General features: G+C 48.5%; 1 protein-coding gene across 1 annotated transcript in view; it reads left to right on the top strand.

The window, feature by feature from the left end:
• Positions 1–2,015: 2,015 nt before the first annotated feature.
• ADAMTS18 (ADAM metallopeptidase with thrombospondin type 1 motif 18) overlaps positions 2,016–24,747 on the top strand; it is a 141,571-nt gene continuing 118,839 nt past the window's right edge. Inside the window, exons 1-3 of the mRNA XM_043599387.1 lie at positions 2,016–2,889; positions 2,949–3,080; positions 5,801–6,117. Coding sequence (XP_043455322.1) covers positions 2,016–2,889; positions 2,949–3,080; positions 5,801–6,117 — 1,323 coding nt within the window. The remainder of the gene's footprint in view (positions 2,890–2,948; positions 3,081–5,800; positions 6,118–24,747) is intronic.

Here is a 24,747-nt window from a genome sequence, read left to right as displayed (position 1 = left end):
TGTTTATATATTGGCCCTGCAGAAGAAATTGGATCCAGTCATCTGCAAATGGATGGGACTGGACATTATGATCTCCCGAGCTATGAGTATGTGAGAAATGGGTCTTGGTTTCTGTATCAAACCGTGGAGGGCTGGGATTTACCCAGGGCAAAGGTTTACTAGGGTACGGGAGAAGAGGGATGAGCCATTTATATCAGGTTCAAGAGGAGACCTCCACACCCTTGGTGTGCAGTTCGTTTCTTACTAAAGTGCTTAAGTCATGTGCTTGCCACAGATGCTTGCCACAGATGCATATGTGAGCCCTACATCAAATCTCCTGGCTCAGAATTTCCATGGCACATGGCCTGGGAATCTGCATAGGAAGACAGCATCACAGGTGACTGTCATGCACATTCAAATTTGACATTGGATGTATGAAGGAACAGAAGTACAGTGTATCCTCTGTTCTCCCTTTTAGAGCCCATGTATAAAGTGCTTAGAAAAACAGAGTCAATCCTGGAGATACCCTTCTGATGCATTGTGTGTATTCCTATTCCGCTGATTATAAGATCGAGGCTACAAGAGCTTAAACAGGTCACGCGGTTTGTTCCATCTGGATTTCCTCCCCGTGTGGCCTTTCTTCAGGGCCTTCCCTAGCAGAAGTGCTCTGGATCTGCAGCCCCCACCCACCTCCTCTCTGCTGAGACTAGTGAAACCGACCAGGCGTGTTGAGCTCTCACTCCATGTAAGCTGTGATGTGGACCTCATCTTAGCCACTTCGGCACTCTTAGGGTCGGAGCAGGATCCACATCCGCCTCTCCTGCTACCATCCTGGTCCAAGAGGCCCGAGTTATTTACCTTAATTCTAGCAAGTTTGCCTGCCCCCCTGCCTCAGCCCCTCCAATCCATATCCACACAAAATCTGAGACTTTTTTTTTAAAGTTTATTTATTTTGAGACAGAGAGAGAGAGAGAGAGAGAGCACGAACGAGCAGAGGAGGGGCAGAGAGAGGGAGAGAGAGGAAAAGGGAGAGGATCCCAAGCAGGCTCTGCGGCATCAGTGAGGAGCCCAACGTGGGGCTCGAACTCCGGAACTGTGCTATCGTGACCCCAGCCGAAGTTCGAAGCTTACCCAACTGGGACACCCAGGGGCCCCTGAGACTTTTTAGGAGATAATGTTATCCTCTCCACTCTCTGTCTCTCACATCTGAAATCTAACAGGTTCCTTCACGCTTCCTCTCCCCACCCCACCAGGTCCTATTGATGTGGCCATTAGCTTTCCGCCTCTCCCTCTGGCCTGTAACTCTTTGGCCCTTTTCACCCTGGAAGACCTCCACTTACCTTGTGCTCCCTCTCCTGGCACACAAGACCTTATTCCTCTCTTCCCTGGGAAAATCAACCCACTCCCTTTGGTCTTCCTTGGAATGCCAACTCCAAAGAGACACGTGACGCGCAGACACACACTCTTAACCCCACTCCAGCTAAATTAGATTCTGCTGGCATTCTTTCTCATGTAGGCACCTATTCTGCTCCATGATAGTATTTGCGACCATTTGGGTTCTAGCGCCGTCGAGGAACCCAATCGCCGTCTTTCCCACTGGCCTGTGAGAACATATTTCTTTCATCACCGCCAGCAGGAGGGATCCCAAGATCAAACGAATGTATTGAGTCAAGAACGGGCGCGCGGCAAACGAGACGCACGTTCACCGCGACGGCAGGTACCGCTTGTTCCGGCCGAGTTCTGCGGGTCGTGGTGCTGGGGGCCGGGATTCCGTCTGAAGGAGCTGGAGGCAAGGTCCCTGGGAGAAGGGAGAAAGATGAGAAGGATGAGAAGGATGAGAAGCGGTGGCCCACCGCCAGCCTGCCGTGCGCCGCGTAGGCAGCGACGAGGCTCAGGGTCCCGGCCCCCCGGCTCCTCCACGTTTGCCAGCTCCCCGGTCCCTCGGGTGGGCTCCCGGGAGCCCAGCCGAGCCCAGTTGCCTCTTCTTTGTCAAGGGGTTAATGATTCCCCCCTTGCCAAGCAGGGCCTTGAGGTAAATGGAGACAAAGCACCTGGCGGTCGGGAGGCGTTCAGAGCGCGAAATACCTCGGCTGTGTCGCCGGAAGACTTGTCCAAGAGAAGTCTGCACAGGCAGCGAGGGGAGTCGCGCCGCTTACCTGGGCCTGCCCCCTCCCAGCTCGGCCCTCCGTGCGCCGAAATTACGTTTTCCGAGCCGGACCCAGGGCGCTCCCCCCTCCCTCCCCCCGCCACTCCCCCAGGGCCCTCCCCCTCCGCCTCCTCCCTCCGAGCGGGAGCCGGGGATCCCACGCCCTTGCACCAGCCCGGGGGCTCGGACGGGCCCGGGAGCCGCTGGTCGCCAATCACCGTGCGGTGGAGAGGCGGGCGCTCGGTTCGGCGCGCCGGGGGAGCCAGCTGGCGCTGCTTTCCCCGGGAGCCTCAGACGCTCGCACAGACAGACGGACGCACCGACTGGCGGGCGAGCGGGCGGGCAGGCACGGACAGCGTCCCCCGGCCGTCTGCGCTCCGAGGCGCGCGCCCGCCCCGGGGAGCCCCCACCCCCGCCCCGTGCGCCCCCCCCCACCCCTCCCGGGAGCGGCGGGCGGCAGCTCCGCGGGCCGGCGCCGGCAGAAGGGAGGGCTGCGCGGGCGGCCGGAGGAGGGGAGGCCCCGGCGCGCGCGGCCCGCGAGGTGAGCGGCGGCGGCTCCCACCTGGCGCCGCACCTGGAGCGCCGCGCTCCGGGCCGGCGGGGAGAATGCGCGCCGCCAGTGCGCTCCGCCCGCCGCGTCCGGCCGCCCGCAGCCGCCGCGCCCGCACCTGACCATGGAGTGCGCCCTCCTGCTCGTGTGCGCCCTGCCCGCCGCCCGCTCGGGCCCGCCGCGGGCTCCGGCGGGGCTGGGGCGCGTGGCCAAGGCAGGTGCCCGCCGAGGGGCGCGCCGATAGCGGGGGGGGCGGGGGGCGCCCGGCGCCAGCCCCGCCGCGCCCCTCACGCGCGGTGTCACCTTTTCTCTTGCAGGCGCTCCAGCTGTGCTGCCTCTGCTGTGCGTCGGTCGCCGCAGCCCTAGCCAGTGACGGCGGCGGCGGCGGCGGCGGCTTAAACGTCGGTTCGTATTTGCTCCCCACCCCGAGAAAGGGCCTTCCCGGGCACTTGTCCCTTCTTCCCCACCCCCCCCTTCCCCGAAAGAGGGGAAAGTGGGAAGGCGCGTTCCACGTCCCCCCCTCCCCTCCCCGCCCCGACCTGGCAGGTGTGTGCCCGTCCTGGAAAGGGTTCCTGTTTGGCGGGGCGGGCGGGGGGGGGGGGGGGGGTGATGTGGCAAGGACTCTGAACTTATCAAAAGAATCAGTGTCTTGAGCTGGAAGTCGCACAGACGGCTTGTTTAAAAAACATCCTGCGGTGAGAAATTAGGAAGGGGACATTCTGGTTGATAGAAGGCACCTTCCTTATTTCCTTCCTTTTCTGGGAAAGCCTGTGGGAACTAATGCTTGGGGGGGGGGGGGGGAGAGTGAAGAAATGCGAGACCTCCCCTTCCCCGTCTGCCCTCCTCGTTTTCCTCTCCACTTGTGTTCCTTCTCTTCCCTTCCTCCTCTCCTTTTTCCTGCCCTCGGGTCACGGATGCCCCAAGACTGCTTTTAGAAGGAGGAGAGCAGGTAAGCTGGAGGTCTCTGGGGGCTTTCTCTCTTCCGAGGTTCCCAGCCAAAAACCTCCAGAGAACACCCTTCCCTTCTGTCATGTATTAACTTCCTGATGGTTGCCATTGTTTCCACCAGCTACAGGAGAACAGCTCATCCACGTGCCTAGCACAACCTGATGTCCAACCCGGATTCTAGGAGTTTTAGCCTTGCAGGGTCCTCTCCTGCTGTGGGAGAGCCAGGCGTATTGGGGAGAGGGGAAATGGCAGAGTGCTCGCGTGAAGGCTGGGGAAAATGTGGGTGAGATGAGGGGAGGGGACAGAGCCAGGAATTAACTCCTGAGAAATTCACCGTTTGTCCAACCAGAGAGGCTGACTGGAGTTTCTAAAACAACCCCTCATTGTTCGATTAGAGGTCAGAAAGCTGGAGGCTCCCTCTGGGGCAGGGGGATTTGTGGGCTGATGGCCTAGAGGGCTGGCTGGATAAGGCTACCCATGGCCTCCTAGCTAAGAGCAGGCAGAGTTTCAGGTGGGTTTGGGGAAGGAGGTCAGAAACATCTTCCTGCAGAGACTAGCGCATGCGCTGGCCCAGTTTCCACACTTGGGTTTTAGCACGGTGGAGAAAGGAGGTGGTTTTTTAATAAGAAAAAGTTGCATTTAATCAAGAGTCACATTCCTGTAAAGCAATGTAACAGAGTTTTAAGACAGCAGTAGTGTAAAAAAAAAAACAACTCAGTTTTTTAAGGGTAAGAGAGGAGGAAAACTTATTTCCCAGTTATTTTTTAATAAGCATGTCAGAGATAGTATTTCTAGTCAGAGGAGTCGAGAAAATGGGAGAGGCAGGATGTAAAGAAGACTGACAGAAGGGTAGTGGCTCAAGCAATCAGAGTCACAGGTGGTTCATACACAGAAGAACACAGTTGAAAATTATCGTCATGTTGGGATTTTATTTTTCCAAACGGAGGCTCAATTAGCATATCGCTCATGGATCCCTCTTACCTACCAGCCTTCTGTTCATTCCTGAACTTTTCTTATTTGGTTGTTGACTCTCTTGGGAAAAGGGAAGTTCCTCTCTCTTTTCCTCCTCCAGTAACCAGGGACCCAAGTGACTCAAACATGCCTCTTAGTTATTCGGAATCGTTCTAAACACTTTCCAAATTAGTTTCCCATTCTGTGCCTAGAAAGTGGAAACGCAGAGTGTCTTCGAACACGCAGAAGGTCTGTCCCAAATCCTTTTGTGATGGTAGTTCTTGGTCTCAGCATTCTGTGATAGAAAACGGTGTGCTGGCTTCGGTTTTCCAGCAGCAAATAGTTGGTTGGTTTTTGGGTTTTTTTGTTTTTTGGTTTTTTTTTGGTTTTTTGCAAGCAGCAATTAGTGCTGCTCTAGAGAGCAATGGGGAAAGTATTTTTAAACGTGCCTTCCAGGTGTTCCCCTGACTGATACTCCCTCCCTCACCAACATGTCTGAGCAATTTTGAACATCAGACTCAATAGGAAAGTTCTGACAATTTTGAGACATTTTTGAATGCATCCACTGTATTTTATGCTTACAGTGAAATGGGATTGTCCCTGGAAAAGCTCAGAGTAAAACGTTCAGAGCAATACAAGCGCTGGGGTTTTATTATCACATGTCGTTGCTCTCGGAAATCTGAAACTGCCAGTATTCGCTCGTTATCTGAGATAGCATCTCAAGTTACTCAGCACTGGGAGTTATCATTTGAAATTTAAACTCTGCCTCCCCCTATGCTCCCAGTTCAGTTTAAGCCCGAAGATATTAATCTCCTCGGAAAAAAAAAATTGATGCATTTCTTTACTTCTGCGGTTCTGTATTTATTTTGTGTCCAAAAGATCACTTTTTATGTACGGATGGTTCTGCAGCTCCCAGACTCCAGTTCATCTCTCTCTGTCTCCAGACCATGAGAGAGGGTTGTGGCATTTTCTCGCAAACATTCTTGGCATTCGTGAAGATCGTGCTTGACTTCTCGGTTTGGTAGGCATCCCTGTCACAGAGCTCCTTGCAAAAGCCACAGAGTTCCCCTCTTCGGGAGCGGCTCTGAGTTCCCGTTAAGTGAGGTGCAGGGCAGTGGAAACAAAGATACCTTTGAGCTGTCCTTTGCTCCCCGCCAGCCTGTTGGAAAGGGAGCCTTTGGCACTGTGGGTACCGGGTGCTGACAGCTAAAACTTTCCCGTTGCAGATTACGTCTTTGTCACGCCGGTGGAAGTGGACTCAGGCGGGTCGTATATTTCACACGACATTTTGCACAACGGCAGGAAAAAGCGATCGGCGGGGAGTGCCGGCAGCTCCCCGCATTACCGATTTTCAGCATTTGGACAGGAACTACATTTAGAACTGAAGCCCTCGGCGATTTTGAGCAGTCACTTTATTGTCCAGGTACTTGGAACTGATGGTGCTTTGGAGACTCCGGAACCCGCAGTGCAGCGATGCTTCTATCAGGGATTTATCAGAAATGACAGCTTCTCCTCCGTCGCTGTGTCTACGTGTGCCGGCTTGGTAAGCACCCTGCACGCTGGGTCGACTCCCCCTTTCTTGTGTTTTGTGGAACTCGAATGAACAGATGTCTGCAATATTAAGTGTTCTTCCAGCCAGCTCGACACATTCACACTGTCAGCTTTGATACTTCTAATATTCTCAATTAATCTAATCTGCTCCCAGAAAAAGAAAATAGAATAGAACTTTAATTACCATTTAGAACATTCTTTTGATGTTTAATGGTCTGGGGCTCTTTATTCTCTGTGTTTGAGACGATCCCTGAGGAAATTAATTTGATGGATGCCATTCGCTTTGTAAAGTCTTAAGAGACCCAGGCATTATATAAATCTCACAAGCTGCATGCTTCTACACTGCTTTGAGACGGGAAAACTGTATTTCAATGCAAAATTGTGTTCAGCAGCCCCGTTAAGCCCAACCTTCACTGTAGAAGGGAGGCCCTTTGTTTTCTTTGAACTAAGCTGTTCATGTCCTGCTCGCACAAGACATCCTTTTAGACTGTGGTGTGGTGTGGTGTGTTTGAGGACTGGCGGGACTGAGTGTGGCATCCAGGGAGGCAGAGCACTTAACAAGTATTGGGGACGAGCGTCATTTCCTCTCTGTGCGATCCTCGACAGCTGAGCTCCAGGCCAAGGCTGTTGGTGTAAAACGATACTTGCCTCAGCATTCGGTCAAATCTACGAGGCAGCAAATGCGGTTCTGGGTTCGCACTGCCGTTGAGAAGCGTCTGGCACGGACATACGAGTGTGTGTGTGTGTTCGGACACATCATTGGCCATGCCCTGGCATGGCCAGAAGAAGTGTGGGAAAGCCCAAGTGGCGATGTCGTTCGTAACGTGCACGGTAAATCAGGACACCGAGCAAGGAGCGGGGCGGGAGGTGTAGGTGCCGGTGAATGAAAACTCCCACGTTCTGCGCCAGTCGAAACTTTATTATTCAGCTTCGTTTTCATAGCGTGGCCTGAAATGCAGCTATCACCTTTCATCACAGCTAGAGTTTTGATGTTCTTTGGTATAATTTTGCAGTATCGAGCGAGGCAAAGATTTGACAGTTCCCAGCTAAGCTTGATCCATGCAAATGACCACCATGACTCACTAATGACGTGGCTACGCACACCCACAAATAGATTTGGCGTTTTGTTGGTGGTGGTGGTGGTGGTGGTGTTGGGCTTGATGGTGATGGGTCTTCTGCTCTTTTCCGGGCATTGTCCCGTATTTCCCCCGTCTCCTGTCTGCTCCTGTATCCTGATGCCTTCGGGAGTGGAGGCACCTCACTGTAGTGGCTTAAACTATCCCATTCCACATAACACCGTGGAGGTGCAAGTTATGAACCTCCATATGCCTTCGTGTCTTCAGCTCTAGAGTGGAAATAACAAGAGGGTTTACAGCACAGAGCTGTGGGGATTAGGCGACTTCTTACATGGACGATGCGAAGCGGTTCCTGGCAGGGAATAATCGCTCCCTGGCGGTTCTAGTTCCGGCAACGCTTAGCCACCTCAAGTACCTCTCTTGGGGTTCCCCCCTCTGTGAATGACAGGAAATCTGATCGGTTGCCTCCTATCAATAGATGTCAGTTGATTTCTCCTGGGGAGGAGAGTCACCGGGAGCAAATGATCGCTTAACAAGCGGGAATGAGGCAAGTGAAAAATTTCCATCGTTGTGATGGATGTGAGAGAATTGACGGCCACATGCGCCTGTGTCTAAGGCCAATGCGGGTTGGAATCATGACATTTGGATTCTGTCTCCCCTACTCCAGAAGCCAGCTGCATGTAATCAGTTAAATAACTTTTCTAGGTCTCAGTTTCCTCTCCTGCATCATGTAAAATAACTTCTCAGACCACTGCCATCTCTAGGCATCTGACTCTGATTAGCCGATTTGTTGACCCTGGCGGGGCCCGCTTGGTATGGGGTAGGGTGAGAATCAAGCCGATCCCCACCTCTCCGTGACCCTGCCAAACGACTACGAAACACAAACACATACCCCCCAAACTTGATGAGAAAAAAACAACAAGAAAGAAACATGAAAGGGGGAAAAAACCACAACTGAGAAACTGGACGCCACTCTGAGTTAATTTTTGAAGCCCCGTGTTGAAGTATAATGTGTGTACAGAAACGTGCAAAACGAACATGCAGAAAAAGGCAAAAATCATAGAGCACAGCCTAATGAACTTTCACACAGTTCGCACCCATGTACCCGCCACCAATGAAACAAGACATTCCCAGTGTCCCAGACGATCCCCCTGTGTCTGCTCCCCGGTTCCTACCCCACCCCCACCCCCAGAGGTAACCACTGTCCTAACTTCTAACTTAGCTTACTTTTGCCCATTTTAATATGTTACGTAAGGCAAATTATACAGTATTCGTCCGCGTGAATATTTCACCAGGTTTCCATTTAGAGGTCGGTGGGCGTCTAAGTGTTCCGGTTTGGGCTATTCTGGAGTACCGCTGAACATTCTTGTCTGTGCCTCGTGGTGAGCGTGTGGACCCCTGTCGGAAGTATACCTAACAACGCGTTGTTGGGTGTGGCTGTGCCACTTGGCACCTGCCATCAGCGGGTCTGGGAGCTCCAGTCACTCCACATCCTCGTCGACACTTACTGTTGTCTCTGGTTTCCATTTTAGCTACCGAAGTGATGGGCGTGACGTGGTTCCCCATGACGGGTTTAGTTTGTGGTGTCCTGGTGGTGATTGCAGTCGAGTACCGTTTCTTCTGCTCACCGGCCATCTGTATGTCCTCTTTTGTGATCCGTCTCTATCCTGCAGACAGATGGTATTAATGCTTCCAGCCTATGCTGTGGTGTTTTTCCCCTTTCTCTGTCAATAGAAACCAGAATTCTGAGCAAAAACACTGCTCTGCTGGTGTGACCTCTCTGTTACGATGGCTACGATTCTCTAACAAGGCATTGACCTGCTTATGAAGCACTATCAAACGGCAGTAGTGAAGACGGTGAGATCATCTGAGGCACCACGGTGAGGGGACACTTCACTAGAAACAGGGAGAGAGGGTGATGGGGAGGAATAATCGTGGCAGGAGGAAGACTTTCTTCATCCTTCCAGCCCCTTAGAACACATAGACCTTGCCCTCCTTCTTTGGCCAAACAAAGGGTTATACCCTTGCTAAAGTTCATTAGCAGCTACTCTGATGGCTTCCAAGCAGTGAATAATGGAAGAGTTCATGAGAGGGGCAAACCTCTCCATGCCTTTTTAGAGAGACTCGGCAGGGTTAACATGCTAAAGGAGACGAGCAACTCTTCTTGCCTTGATGTAGAAGCTGACAGGAGCCGAATGAGACTGATAGGTAGAGTCTCTTCCACTGGAAGGCTCTGCATCAGGGTTTCTACCCCCATGGAGCTGGATGACTGGCCTCAGAATGCCTTTGGAGGTTACAGCAACTTCCTGGAGTGCATGCAGTGTGTCTCAGGACAATAGGTCACCTTTCCATAACGAAGTACCCATGGAAGAACTAACCTGTTATCTTGGTCGCCAGGGAAGCCCCAGGAGAGAATGAGAAAGGGTAGGAAGGTTATAATCATGAAATAAATGCCTATGTATATACATGTGTACGTGCATATTCCAGCGAGGATGTCTCTGGCAGGGAATTTCCCTCAATAATTCAGAATTAAACTGTCCTTCGATTATTTGCTTAAAATGCACTCCCCTCCCCACGACTGACAGGGCTCGCTTTACTCAGGAGTTGAGCAGGCCATTATTTACTTAGAACAAGGGACAGAACAGAAGTTGCAAACTTCCCTGGGTGAATCCTGCCTCCCGCGGTGTCCCGGCATGATTATTATTTTTGGGGGTTTTGAGTGCATTTAGACAGGAACTTGCCTACTCCAACTCCTCACTGCCCCCTACATCTGACTGCCTCGCACTCTGTGAGGGTGTCTTGGGTTTGCAGCCTTTGTCCCAGAATCTTGGGGGTGCAGATGAACTCAATCACCATTTGCCATGTACATTCCTCCTACCGTATCTAGCCTCTCTTCCACTAACACAGCCATGGGAAGGTCATTACGTCCAGGAAGCCCATGCTGTTGTTAGCATTCGCTTCTTGGTGTTGAACTACCACCTACCTTTTTGTGACTTTCACCTGTATTTCTTAATTTTTGTCTTCTGGGTTGGTAGAACATACTTGTACCTTTCTGCCTCCATGCTGGGAGATCCAAAAGGCCTTTCTGCTCAAAAATGTTTTGCCTTAGAGCTCCTTTTTTTTTTTTTTTAAATCAGGACAGTGGTTTTCAGAGTGTGATCAGCTGCATTAACTTTGCCGGAGGTGTTGAAAATTTGAATTTCTTTACCCACAACAGAAGGTCAGAGAGGCTAAGCTCAGGAATGTGTGTTTTTCTAATTCTCCAAGTGACTCCTAATGCATATTAACAGCAGAGAACCATTGGATCAAGACGTTGAACAAATAGGCAAATTGTTTTAATAACTGCTGTTGGGAAAAAAAATAATTGCTTTTGGTTTGACAGACCGATCCCATTTCTAAAAGTTAGTGGAAATGTCGTGTTTTAAGAACAGACTGAAAAGACACATTGAAAGATTATCCTTTTATTCAACAAGTTTTGATTAGCTTCTGTCAGGCACCTGTCAGGGTACAGCGGATAAAGTCACAAGCACGATGGATGCTATGTTCTAGTTTATAGAAGAAGTTCACGGCGTAGGGTTTTAAAAATGGGGGAAGCATAGTCAAATAGTACTAAAAGCCACCTCTGGGAGATCTACTGTGCACATTAGCATATTAGCAACTTAGAAATGCCCTACTTTAAGGACATTTGTTTAAGCCTAGAATTTTCCTAACTGACAGTCTGGTACTAACAAGAAAATCGAAGCGATGATTCCCAAAAAAGATGTATTACATATTGATTTCTAACCGGGGGGGGGGGGGGGGGGAGATGTTCCCGGAATAAAAGGATTTCATGACCATATAAGTGGCCATATATTCCCATAGAGTTAGGAAACCTTAGGTTTAAATGCAATTAGAAGTCTTTTCTGTAATAGGGTCCATACCTTTTAATATGCTAATGTGGATTGCGGCTTGCGAAGCTCCCAGAGGTGGAATTCTAATACTAATTGGGCTGCTCCCCTCTCTTGAAGGCGTACTTTCATCAATAACTTGTCCAGATTTCTGTGGTTCACCCTAAAAGAGCGATTTCTAGCTCTAAGATTACTTGCACTTTGCGGGTGCCTGATAAACCTAATTTCCATGTGTTCCCGTTGGGGAAATACACCCCTTGCTTGACACACTCGAGCACCAAGCTCCGTTCACCGTGTGAGGATCAAGTGACAAGGCTTGTGGGAACTTCTGCCGTATTGCTCCCCTCCCCAGATCTGTACTAAGTGTACTTGGTGCTCTACCTTTGATGAATAACAGTGAGCGAGCACCCAGCTGGCGAAGAGCGGAGGACTGCTCAGCCGCTGTCTTCCCTTGTCTCGAGTCAGGACCCAGGCTCAGCACTGCATCAGGGGCTCAGCGGAAAGTGCGCAGGAGATCCCTCCGGCCTCAAGTCCTGACACACCGCCTAGTTCTTGTCCCTCGCTTTCTTTCGTTTCTTCTCTCCTTGTCCCCAACAATTAAACCGTAAGTGGTGTTTCTCCTCCGTGGCTGGCTGCCCCGGTGTCCTCATGCCTTTGTTAGCGGTGGCCTCTAGACTGCTCTCCAGAGAGCCCGGGGTCCCTGCAAGGAGCTTTGGAAGCGGTTGTGTTTCCGTAGGCGGTAGGACAGCTTTGATCTCCCCTTTTCAGAGTCATTTTATGACTCAGAAGGCTCAGCCATTGAGTTGTCTCTTGCTGGCCACTGCCTTCCCTACAGTCTTTAGAAAGCTGGTTTCCGTTCATAAAAGGGCTGAAGTTAAATGACTTTAGTCCAGACGTGCAGAAAGAAACTCCGCTGTCTTGCTTTGTGGCGACTTGTGAGCTAAGCAGGGGTTTGCTGAATTACATACACCCCCTTGGAACTTCTCAATCACTTGAGAGGATCATGTGAAATTAAGGATTAGACTGGGCTGTATTCACAAGTGTTTGGATACAGGCTGATCCAAATCAGAGATGTTTTCTTAGGTTATTGATTCATCAAGGGTAAAAAGATGTTTTTCTTTCTTTCTTTCTTTCTTTCTGGCCACTCTTCAGCCATGATTTGCTCCAAGCAATACTTGTAGCAAAATGCCAGCTAATTTCTTTTTTTCTGAAAACAGGGCCAAGGTTCTTGCCAAAGAGCAGGGTCCCGAGGCTGCCTTGAGGGGTGCTCACATGGGAGGGTGGAGGGCTGACTCTTCCCCCCGGGCTCTCTGGCTGTGACAGGGTGGCCGCCAGAGGAATGTAACCCCCAGCCTCCAGGATTGTGAGTGCTGGGCTTTCTGCGTGCCTCTGCACCTGTTTTTTCTCATCTGTAACGTGGATGTAACTCTGTCGCTTTCCGGGGGACTGTGGCGACACATGATGAGCACTTAGCCTGGCACATGCTGGGCGCCCCGTCCTTCATTACCCTTGGCTTTGGACTAGGAGGGGGTCTGGGAAGGGAATGACAATGGCACGCTGGTCCTGGGGCCTCCTCAAGCCTGTCCAAAGGGGAAGAGGGCCCCGGGTGGTGGCAACACCCTGCAGAGGATATTTGGAGATTTTATCGGAGCAAGTAACCACTACGTGATCCACCATGAAGGAGGGAAGCAAGACAAAGGTAAAGAATAACGGGGAAAGATCAGCCCACATGTGAAGGTCTGGATGGAGGCATGCATGGTAGAGAGCGTGGTGTACCGGCTTTGAGCTCAGACTTGGAAGTCCCAGCTCTGGCCTTCAGTAACCACGTAACTCGGGTCAAATCACGGACCTCTCCACGCTTCATTTCCTCATCGGTGAGATGAGGAGAATGGGGCTTATGGATGCTGACTTGGAAGGAAAATACGGAATGGTGCAATGCTTAAAACAGCACCTAGCACCTAGTAATGGTGTTGGTAGTGGTAAGGAGAGAGTAATAATTGCCATGATTGCGGACCTCCTTCCGTAAAGGTGTTTCCAACGTTGGCTAATGCCAGTCCTCTTTACCACCCGCAGGCAGGAAACTTGTAGCCACGGTAATAATAGTTTGTATTTATTGAGCACTTCCTTTCGTTATTAAAACTGGGGCCGTGGAGAGAGGAGGATTCAGCTAAGACACAGACTGAGGCCTTCATAAGATTTAACCGCCAGAGAGCGTAGGGGTGTTCAAGGGCTAAAGTAGCATACCCCCCCCCCAGGCCCCCACGCACTACAAAAGGACTGAGGCACCTAAAAACAAACAAACAAAAAACCCCAGCATCATATTTTTAGGCCCCACCTCTGAGATTTCTGTGGATCCTGGGTAGAGCCGAGGTGTCCATTTGAGTAAAGGCAAGAAAAACCTTCACAGATGGTCCCACCCAACGGGCACTGCTGACTGAATTAGCGTCCTGAGTGTGTCCGCGAAGAATCTTCTCAGGGGAGACGGGACGGCTGGAACATCTTTGGGACAATTGTTTTTGCTTTATGGATGCCTCGCGGCATGTAAGTGTGACTGTCCATGCTCTAACTGGCACCAGCCGATGTGTATGCTAAGAGGGCAGGCAGGGTGGCTAGTGTGGCTCCAAACGTAGAACATTCTGGTTTGTGTGTCCTGGGAAGCTTCCCTGGCGGGTAGAATAGCTCCACCTCGAGCTAGGTTAAGCCTAAAAAACACATTTTTTTTGGCTCAGAGATCACTCATGTTCGTCCTTCCCACCCTCGTCCTTGTCCTAGGATGGCTAGCCTTGAGCAAGGCGGGACCCGAGGTACCCAGTGACGTCATCACTGTTGTCTTTCTTCTGACTCTGCTCTTTTTGTGCCTCCTGAGTTCTGGAGAGGAGTCCAACGTTTCCTTGGGTGCCTGGTGTCTCAGGTGCCTTACTCAGCGGTGACACCACAGTTGGAACCTATGTGCTGTGTGAGAGCACGTGTGTGGGGCTCTGGACTTGATTCCCTCTCTCATCTCTCCGGTAGCCTCGGGGCCGTGCTCCATTCCTCTGTGTTTCCAAACAAGACCAAATTTTGTCTTCACTCACATCATGATATGTGAGTTAATGCCTAAAAGGAAGTGAGGGGTGATGCACAGCAAGCCAAGGATTGCAGGTATGGGTTTGAATCTCCTTTTGAAACTAGAGTGTATTACGTCTGGTGGGGGGTGTGTGCGTGTGTGTGTGCGCGCACGCGTGCGCTCATGTGCACAGTTAAAATGTCCATAAGCTGTATTAGCCAACACTTTTCCTGAAGCATTTTTGTGATGGGAAGGGGGAGTGCTTGGGAATAACATATATCTGGGAGTTCCTTCTGTATTGGTACACATACATCTATCTTATTCTTTCAACTACTGCATATTATTCCCTTCTGGTCAATAGGTTTGTTTCGTCTTTTGCTGTTGCTGAAAAGGGCATGCATATGGATGAGTCTTCTTAGTTGCATGCGATTCTAGATTTCCCGAGAGAGAGAGACACCGAGAGACCGCCTTTGTGAAAAGCTGAGGCATCACACACACACTAGACGTTAGCTATGGCCAGCAATTTCCTTGCTGAGATTGATCCTAGCCACCCAACGTCACTGGCTATTACTGGCTCTGGTTGGTTGTAAATCACGCATAGTTACTGAGAACTCGTTTCACCTTTGTCTTCGTTGAGCCCAAGAAAGTCACTCAGGTGAGTGGTTCTCTCCAGTGGAGCATATGTGCTGGTAAAATTGCACGGTTTCCCACCATCAACGATAGACCGTTTAAGAGAAGGTGGTACCCATGAATTCGTGAAGTCCAAATATAAACCGGCCCAGTGAGCACTGCCCATTAAAGCTTTCATGACCCATACTATTTGCCCGGGCTTCCTACCCATCTCTGTCCACAAACCCAGGAGTGCCCTTTCAGTTACATCAAGTCGTTTCTGTGGAAGCCTGTTCCCACGGTTTCTCTATCCAATTACAGGGCAGAGTACCCTCAAATACCCTAATACAAGTCTGGTGAGAGCGTGCTATCCGGACGGCATGCTCACCTCTCCTGAAGGGATGCCTTTGATGGATCTAAGGATTTCATTCGTGGCTGAATTCTTTTGATTGCTTATTCATGCCGCTGAGCTCTGGAATATTTTATCTGCCCTTATTACCGCTACAAGTCAAGGGGGCGTGCTTTCTAATATAAATTATATAACGCACACCGCTAATTTACTGGAAGTCGGCTACCCTTAGTTGAGAGACGGCACTTGAAAGGGACTGCCATAAGCTAGTAAGAAGAGATTATCTCTCCAGTGATTTCCTGAGCTCTCCTACAGCAGCCTGCTTTTTCAGTGTCGGCTCCTTCTGTGACTTGACCATCCTTCGCGTCCCTTTCATATTGTTCTTTGCCACCTCCGGGGGGCAGAGGAAGAGTTACCCCAGATTAATTTCTCTGTGGATGAACAGCGAACACAGTTATTCTCCAACGTCGGTTGTTGAGTGTAGGTCTGTTTTGTGCAGCACAGAGAGTCCAGATAAAGTTAGGACTTTATTTCAAAGTGACAGAAACTAAGTAGAAAATACTACTTAAATGCACTCTTGCTCTTTATATGTACTTTACATAATACACACACACACACACACACACACATGCATGCATGCATATCTTGTATTTTCCTGTGTCTTAGTCTTATCTCAGTATTTTGCAATCATTGTTTTCCAGTAGGCTGCATTGAAGCCAGATGAATTTCATGCTTTCAAAAGGATTCTTTTTGTGTGTAAAGCAAATACTAGTTTCTGTTTAATCCGGCATATGTAACAATGTCATTTATGATTAAATCACATCTAGGTCAGTGATTCTTAGCCTAGAGAGCCTTAAAAAAACACAGATGCCCAGATCCTACCCCAGACCAGTTGAAATTGAATATCTAGGGGTGGGGCCCAGGCATGAGCATTTTTTAATGGCTCCCCCGTTGGTTCTTATGCACCGTCACTACTGAGAACCCCTGGGCCAGATAAATACCAGGGGCTTCAGAGGCTCTATGACCTTAGAAATGCCTCGTGCAATAGTTTAAGAAGGCTGGCATGTTCCAGTGCATGAGATCTCAGAAGCCCATCGTTTTTACTTACTAGTTATGTGATCTTGGCAAAATTATTCTTTTTGAAGACCTTTTATTTTGAAATACTTTTAGACTCACAAGAAGTTGCAAAAATAGTACAGAGATTTCCCATGTATCCTTCCCTCAGCTTTGGGAAATGCTCAACTCCCCGAGAATCTGGTTTCCTTATCTGTAAAGTAGAGATGGAAAAAACCCTGTGCAAAGGCTGCTTTGAGAAGGAAGTGACAAGATGATACCATGTACAAACTGTGGCCCCGAGCTCCGCAACCCCTGCTGTGCGCGCACGCGCACACACACGTCTCCCAATTATTCATTCAGCTGCTAATTTCAGTACTGCTGGGAAGAGATTTTGCAGAGGTCCTTTCAAATCAGTTGACTTTAAGATGGGGAGATTTTGCAGGTAGGTTTGACCTGATAATCATATGATCACGCGGAATCAGGAAAAGTCAAAGAAGTTCCTGGCTCCAGGGATTTGACACGGGACAGAGTCTCCGTTGCTGGCTTTGGAGATGGAGAGGTCCGTGTGGTGAAGAGTGCAGGTGGCCCCAAGGAGCTGAGAATGGCCTCTAGCCGGCTGCCAGCAAGGATCGGGGACCTCCGTCGTACAACAGGAGGGAACCGAATTCTGCCAACAACCTCAATGAGCTTAGAAGTGGATTCTTTCCCAGAGCCTCCAGCGAGGAATGCAGCCCTGGGGGACACCCTGATTTTGGCCTTGGGAAACCCAGAGCACAGAACCTAGTCGCTCTGTGCTCAGACTTCTGACTTGTAGAGCTGTGAGCTAATAGGTGTTACTTTTAAGCTGCTAAATATGTGGCAATTTGGTTATGCAGCCATAAAAACCTAACAGAAAATTTCTACACTGCTCACTCTGCGACAGGTGGGTCCGGAGTAAGTCCCCTCTGTTTCCAGAATCATGGCCCTCTCATATCATCCATCAACTGCTCATGCTACCTCATGGGGCACGTCAGACCATGGGTTCAAGGAGAAGCAGTGAGTTTCCATAGATAGTCCCTATTTAAAATTGCTGAGGAAATGTGGGGCGCCTGGGTGGCTCGGTCGGTTAAGCATCCAACTTCTGCTCAGGCCAGGATCTCACGGTTCGTGAGTTTGAGCCCCGTGTCGGGCTCTGTGAGGACAGCTCAGAGCCTGGAGCCTGTTTCAGATTCAGTGTCTCCCTCTGTCTCTGTCCCTCCCCTGCTTGTGCCCTGTGTCTGTCTTTCTGTCTGTCTGTCTGTCTCTCTCTCTCTCAAAAATAAACGTTAAAAAATTGTAAAATTGCTCAGGGAATTTTATACTGTTTCTCAATGGGGCACTACGGATATGGGCAGATGCTTGTGGGCACTGGCCTGTGTGTTCAAGGATGCTTAGCATCTCAGGCCATTAGCTGGCAGATGCCATTGGCACCCCACAGCTATATCAAAATGTTTCCAGATATGGCCAAGTGTCCCCGGGGTATAATTGTCCCCAGTCGAGAATCCCTCATAGCACACAATCACAAGCTGGCGGCTTTAATAGAACGCATTTATGTAAGGTGTTTTTTTTTTTTTTCCAGAGGATACTCACTGTTGATTTCAGAGTCTTTAGGAATAATGATTTCAGTAACAGTGATGATTCAATAATGATTTTTCCTTTTGAGGAACGTATTTGGGGAGACTGTGTATGAATGGTGCGTGGGGACTGGGGGTAGATTGGAAGGCAGCAAAAAATCATCTGCAAATCTTTTTAAAGATGTGTATTTGCTTTTGAATTTCACAGCATGCCAATCCAGACTGCTGAAATTAAGTGGATCTTTGCAGAAACATATATTCCTAATAAAATTTACCCTTGCGTTCTTAGGAGGGAGGGAGCCTATCTTACAAGGGAGGGAGCCTATAGGTGAGAAATGTGGATTCCATTTCTGGGTGTGCTGCCAACCTTCCATAAAAGTTGAATGTCCCCTGTATCCTGTTGATCTGCAGCAGTGGGGGCAATGGGCAGCTCTGGGAATGAGATGGGGAATGTTCTCTGTGTTTTATTAATGTGTGCTCAAGCCTGAGAATCTTGTCAAGGTGTATTGGGTTTTTCTATCTACTGAATGTAGTTGGGCAATTTATGCGTTTACAAGTAAACGTGTAAATTCTTCACCATACTTGATGAGGCAAGGAACTCTGTTTTCACTGGAATGCAAGATAAGGCAGCTAATTTTTCCATATGCATGGACTCATCAGCTGACCTGGTTATGTAACCCATCTCTGCCATCGCTTCCTTCCGTCATATAAAAGTACACGGTACCCCGGTAGCTCGTACCTCCATAATAGCAACATCCTCGAAACCCCTAACTTCTTTCTAAATGTACCAGGTAGACAAATTCAAGGTCATTTGGGGGCTTGTATTCCTGGCTAATTGCTTGACATTTCTCCTTTCTTTTCCCTCTGTTCCTTCCTCCTACCTACCATCCACCCCCTCTCAACACCCATCCACCCCTCCACCCACCCATCCTTCTAACTCAGAGCGTTAATTTCCAGCTTCCTCTGTGCTTCAGTGCTATGACGGACTGTGAAAGTACAAAAATGATAATATGGTCCCTAAATTCTTAGATACTCCACTGTGAAGGTGGGGAGTAATGGAGACAGGAAGATAAACACTTAAGGACGGTGCAACAGAATTAATATTATAGTTAAGGTATCATTTAAAGCACCACGAGAACACAAATAAGTGTTGAGCGACTAATTTTCAGTGTGAGCAGTGTAAATGAGGCTATTGTAAATAGCACGTACTTTTATACACTTGTCCGTGTAAATTTCACTGCTCCCAGGTCAATTGAATTGGGTATTTCGAAAATATAACCGATGCTGACCACTTGTTATCCCCTCTCCTGCCACCATTGTGATCCGAGCCGCTGTGCTCTGTCATCTGGATTCTTGTAGCAGCTTCCAGTCTGGTGGTTCTCTTACGTCTCTTGTGTCCCTGTAATCTATGCTTCTCACAGTTGCCAGATTCATTCACCTTCTTTTTTTCTAGCAGCTAAAGGCTTTCCATTACTCATAGTGTGTCACCCAAATTTCTTGCCATGGCCTGCAAGGTGCTATGTGATTGGGCTCCTTTCGCCCGATGTCCGATCTTTTTTACCATCGTACCTGCCACCCCAGCTCTTCTGGCCTCCATTGCCTTTCAGCATATCCCCGGATGCCCCTGTTCCATTGACTTTGCTGTTTGAATGCTCTTCCCTCAAATATTCACCTACCCCCTTCCTTCACCTCCTGTGTATTTCATTTCCTTGTGTAAATATCATCATTGCAGAAAGTTCTTCCCTGCACCTGTCACTCCCTCATCCCCTTATCTTGCTTTATCATTCTTCATACTACTTATCATTCGTCTAATAATCACTTTATTATCTTGCACGTGCTGCCTTCCCTGCTTGAATAGCTGCTTCATGAGGGCCAGACTTCATCTCTGCTGTTGACATCTGTGTCTCCACTGGCAAGAGCAGACCCTGGTAAATAGTAGGCGCTCAATCAACATTTGTTACATGAATGTATGTCATTAGCATCCTGGTAATTTCGAAATAACAGACATCATTTCTGTGTTTGGGATGCATCCTGAATTGGATTTTTCTGAAGCGTTCATGCATGCCTTCATTCACCGGAAAAACTCATCAGTGGGTATCTTTTATGTGCAGGTCAGATATGGGGATTCCGAGATAGCAGTGGCCACCGATAATTTTTTGTCTGCCCAGCATCTGCTTCCCCAGTCTTTTGGCAAAGACATTGCAGTTTTCTTTGGGGACCTAGCTTTGCCACCTCTGCCTCAAGTCCTTGGAATTTGGCCAGAGGTGACATGTTTTCAGGGTGACCAGTCAGCATATCACATATCCTTGACTACAGTGATAGGTAGGGATTCATATGTAACAGGATCAGAACCAATGAAATAAAAGTCTGGGACACCTAGGGGTAGCAGAGAGGATGGGCTGTAAGTCTGGAGTTGCTGGCAACCTTTGTGTCACCTGAGAATAGGGTCATCGCGGTCTTGATGCCTGACATTGAAGTACTTGGGGCTTTTCACTCGCGTGAAACATATCCCCCTTTCTTGTTGCTCTAGCTTAACGTTAGTTTCTGTCACTTCGAAATAAAGTCCTAACTGTGATAGGACCCTTTCTACAAAGAACCCCCAGCCTCCCAGAGGAAGCAGGCAGGCAGAATGTAACAAGGGCCTCCAGCACGCACCGGCCGGGAGACCGATGGGGTGACTCCTCGCCCACACTGTGTGAATCGACTTTTAATGGGTGTAGAGCAGCGTATGACTACATCTACCCTTGTTGGTATTTTTTCCCGCTGGCGCATCTTGGATGCATTAACTGTCTTGCTGATTCACTCCTCTGTCTGTCAGTTGTCTTGTTATTACACACCTCTCCATGTCTGCCAACAATAACCGCAGATGGCTTTAAAGCAGCAAATACGAATGAGCACGTTATATGCCTGTCAGTGAGCAGTTGGGGAGAGACTACTCTCCATGGTTGGCTTCGGGGATGACCTCACATGCCATAACCACTTTGAATTGATTTCTTTGGATGATGACACATGGGGCAAAGTTGTAAAGCAGGAATGCTTACGGATGGATGACATTGCTCAACATTCATGTGCAGTTCATTTGCGTCTTTGAAGAGCTTTATTTCAATGAGTCTAATTTTAGTGTGCAGTGGTTTTTATTTTTAAATTATGACAACAGAAGTGTTATTTTTTCCCCCATGAAATCCTCTGTTTCTTTTTCATGATGCACAGAGTTCCATCTCCTCTTTGCCCCAGCACAGTGCCGTCCAGTAGAACGTAACACAAACCGGCAGACGGCATTGAAAACGTTCTGGTAGTCCTGTTTAAAGAAAGCAAAAAGAACCCGGTGAAACTTGAGTCGGTATATTTTGTTTAATCTAACCTCTTGCAAATGTCTCTTCAAAAGATCACCGATGAAAAAAATGGAGACAGTTCGATCTCATTTCACACACACGTCTTCAACATCCCGTGTACCTTTTCCCATTTGCACACGTTTGGTTCAGACCGGCCACGTTGCAAGCGTTTGGGAGCAGAGCCCGTCTTGGAGGGTTAGGTCTAGCCCTCTCCTATCTGGAAGTTCCAGTTCTAGGACTTTCACGGGGAAGGTGAGTGGGTAGGAAAGAAAGACTCCCTCTTTATTTCACTTGCTAAAATTGCTTATCTTCCAAGCAGTACTTGCGGAGGATCTTCAGGTTTGTTTCGAATATTCTCTGGTGTGGACAGGTTGACTTGTGGGTTTGGAGCCACTTTACCGTCATATGGTTCCACACACGGTTGTGCAGTTGTGATAGTGGAAATCAGACTTAAAATTGGGTGAGATGTTTCTTTCGAAGATAACTGAAGGATATTATGGTTTGAAAGATTGCACAATTTACACCTGGATTTTCTTCTAATTGTATTTGATCAAAACTTGCTAGTTTAGTAACTTTTTTTGTTGTTTTCTTTTTAAGTGGAAGCCTCTTTATTAGGTCTCGTTTTTCTGGTTTTCATAATAACCTTTGTAGTTATGCTAATTAATGTATGGAGAAACCAGAGCGAAATACAGTTTTAAAAAATTCCACGGTTGGGACGTTAAGAGGTAATGTCACGTGATTACAAATTTCCCTCTCTGATGAAGGGGTTCGGTGGCAGAAAATAACCCAGATCAGTGAACAGTCAAAAATACATTGTATCTGGGGTGCCTGGGTGGCTCATTTGTGCAACTCTTGGTGTCCGCTCAGGTCATGATCTCACGGTTTGTGAGTTCAAGCCCCCCATCGGACTCTGCGTTGACAGCATGGAGCCTGCTTGGGTCTCTCTCTCTCTCTTTCTGTCTCTCTAACTCTCTTTCCCTTTCTTCCTCTCTCTCTGCCCTCCCACATGTGTGTCTCTCTCTCTCTCTCTCTCACAGTACAAAAACTTAAAAAATACATTGTATCTGACTTAGGATCACATTTAATGTATCAGAAAATTTAGTTATCTCTTTATATTTTTACTCAAATGGTGATATCTGAGCAAATTTTCCTTGCTGGTGGCTGTGCACAGCGGCAGGAGAAATCAACCGATGGATGTGCGTCTCCATACCCTGCCCTGGGGGCTTCTTCCCTGCCGGCCACGTAGAGCTGCTTGACCATGGTTCCCATGATCGGGTCTCTTGCTGAGCCCTGTCTTCCTCAAGCCAGAAAAGTAGAGGACAGTTTTCTCAGGAATCCTTGAAATGAGGAGCAGATGGGCTTGTATTCTAACGGAAAGGAAGGAGACCTTCTCAGTCCAGGGAAATGGTCGCAGGTGCTTTACAGGTACGTCCACTTCCGCTTTCGTGTCTTGGTGGTAGACTGAACGTGCGTGGGCTGTGTTAGGGTTCTCTGGAGAAACGGAAACAAGTGTGTGTGTATTATAGATACTCTACGCATGTAATATTAAGATCTGCCTATATCATGTTAGATATTGATATATAGTTTATAATGATGTAATGTTCTAATATAGTATATATTATGTATACAATAACATATATACGTATGTGTGTATGTATTTATTCCATTTATTCCCACACATAAATAAATTTATATATATAAATATATATATGTATATATAATATATATTAATATAATTATACATATACATATATACGTATATATAAATATACATATATAATATATGTGTGTATATATTAATATATATGTGTGTGTGTATATATATATATATATGGTATATATATATATATATATATATATATATATATATGGGATTGACTCACATATTATGAGAAGCTGAGAAGTGCCAAGATGTGGAGTTGGCAAGCTGGAGAGCCAAGAGAGCTAAAGGTGTAGTGCCAGTGTGAATCTGAGGGCAGGAAAAGACCAGCGTCCCAGTTCAAAGACCATAAGGCAGGGAGCGGTTCTCATTCCCTCTGCCTTTTCAAAGAAAATTTTGTTTTAATGTTTATTTTTGAGAGGGACAGCGTGTGAGCAGAGGAGGGGCAGAGAGGGAGACTCAGAATCCGGAGCAGGCTCCAGGCTCCGAGCTGTCAGCACGGAGCCTGACACGGGGCTTGAGCTCACAAACCGTGAGATCGTGACCTGAGCCGAAGTTGGAAGCTTAACCGACCGAGCCACCCAGGCACCCCACCCTCCGCCTTTTTGTTCTGCTCAAGGCCTGCAGTGATTGGGTGATGCCCACCCACACTGGGGAGGGAAACCTGCTTTATCCAGTCTACCGATTCAATGTTGATCTCAACCAGAAACTCTCATAAAGACATACCCAGAATAATGTTTAAGCAAATATTTGAGCCCGGTCGAGCTGGCACCCAAAATTGGGCGTCACAGAGTCTTTTTTTTTTGCCCTCCTCTGACACAGTTTTGTCCCTTTTCTTCTTCATAACGTGCTCTGGTCATACTTTCACACTTAGTAATGTGTTTATTTCAACAATGCCTATCTCCTGTGCTGGGTGACAAGTGTCATGAGGGCATGAACCCTGTCTTAAGTCTTTTTTTTCCCTCATCACTGTATTTTGAGCATATCTGTCACGGCACCTGGCACTCACTCGTTGACGCTCTCTTGAAATCGATAGAGAGAAACCTATATACATACAAAGAGGCATCTCCCCAGTATACATTCACATAATGAAGTAATATTACTTCTTCAAGTTAATTCCCTCACTTATGTACGGAGTGCCAACCAGGAAGGATCCAGGAAGCATCTAGCAGTACCTGCAGAGGCACTGTTTGAGATGCAGCTCTGGAAAAGGGCGTTTACATCACACAGATTCCACCAAACCACGGCACTCGTGCTGGGGAGCGGAGAAACCGTGAGCGACCTTAAACTCTGTGCGTTTCTCATTTTCCTCATCCGTAACCTATGGATAAGGTCACCTGCCTCTTACGGTGGTGGTGAGTCTTACACCCTTCGTGCAAAACCCGTGTCACAATGCCTTGGAGAGGCAGTCAACGTACACACAAATGAATGAACACGTATGTCAGAAGGCCACAGTGCTCTACAGTTCTACTGGGGGTGAGGGGGGCTAAGGAGTGCTGGCCGGGGAGGGAAGACTGGGGCGGGGGCATTTACTGTTCCCTGTTGAGTGGTCAGGAAAGGTCTCCCTGATGAACTGACAGTCGGGCAAAGGCCCGAGGATGGAAAGGAGCAGTGGTGTGGCTTTGCTGGGGAAGAGTACACCGGGAGGAAAGGCAGTGAATGGGAACGCCCTGGGGTGGGTGGGAACAGCCAGCATGCTCTAGGAGCCCCAAATACTCAAGGGGCACCTACTGTCACAATCATTGCTGCCCGTACACTCTCTTCAGCTCCTCCCCTGATACACGGAGGCAGTATGTATTTGTGCTTCGTCGGCACTTTGCAGGGAAATCCGGGTTTCAGCTGGGATAAGTGAACCAGTTCGAAATGATGCAAGGGTCTTCTAAAACCGCCGGCTAAACAGGGAGCGTCCCAAGGGCCAGAGTATTCTGTTTCTGGCCACCCTCTGAGTTTTGAGGATAAAAAGGCAGGTTTTGGAAAGATTCGCTCCGCCGAGCACGTTGTGTCGCCCTATTGAT

The sequence above is a fragment of the Prionailurus bengalensis genome, chromosome E2 (assembly GCF_016509475.1).
Source record: "Prionailurus bengalensis isolate Pbe53 chromosome E2, Fcat_Pben_1.1_paternal_pri, whole genome shotgun sequence".
NCBI lineage: Eukaryota > Metazoa > Chordata > Mammalia > Carnivora > Felidae > Prionailurus > Prionailurus bengalensis.
The sequence above is the reverse complement of the archived record's forward strand: the minus strand, read 5'-3'. Positions and strand labels throughout refer to the sequence as shown.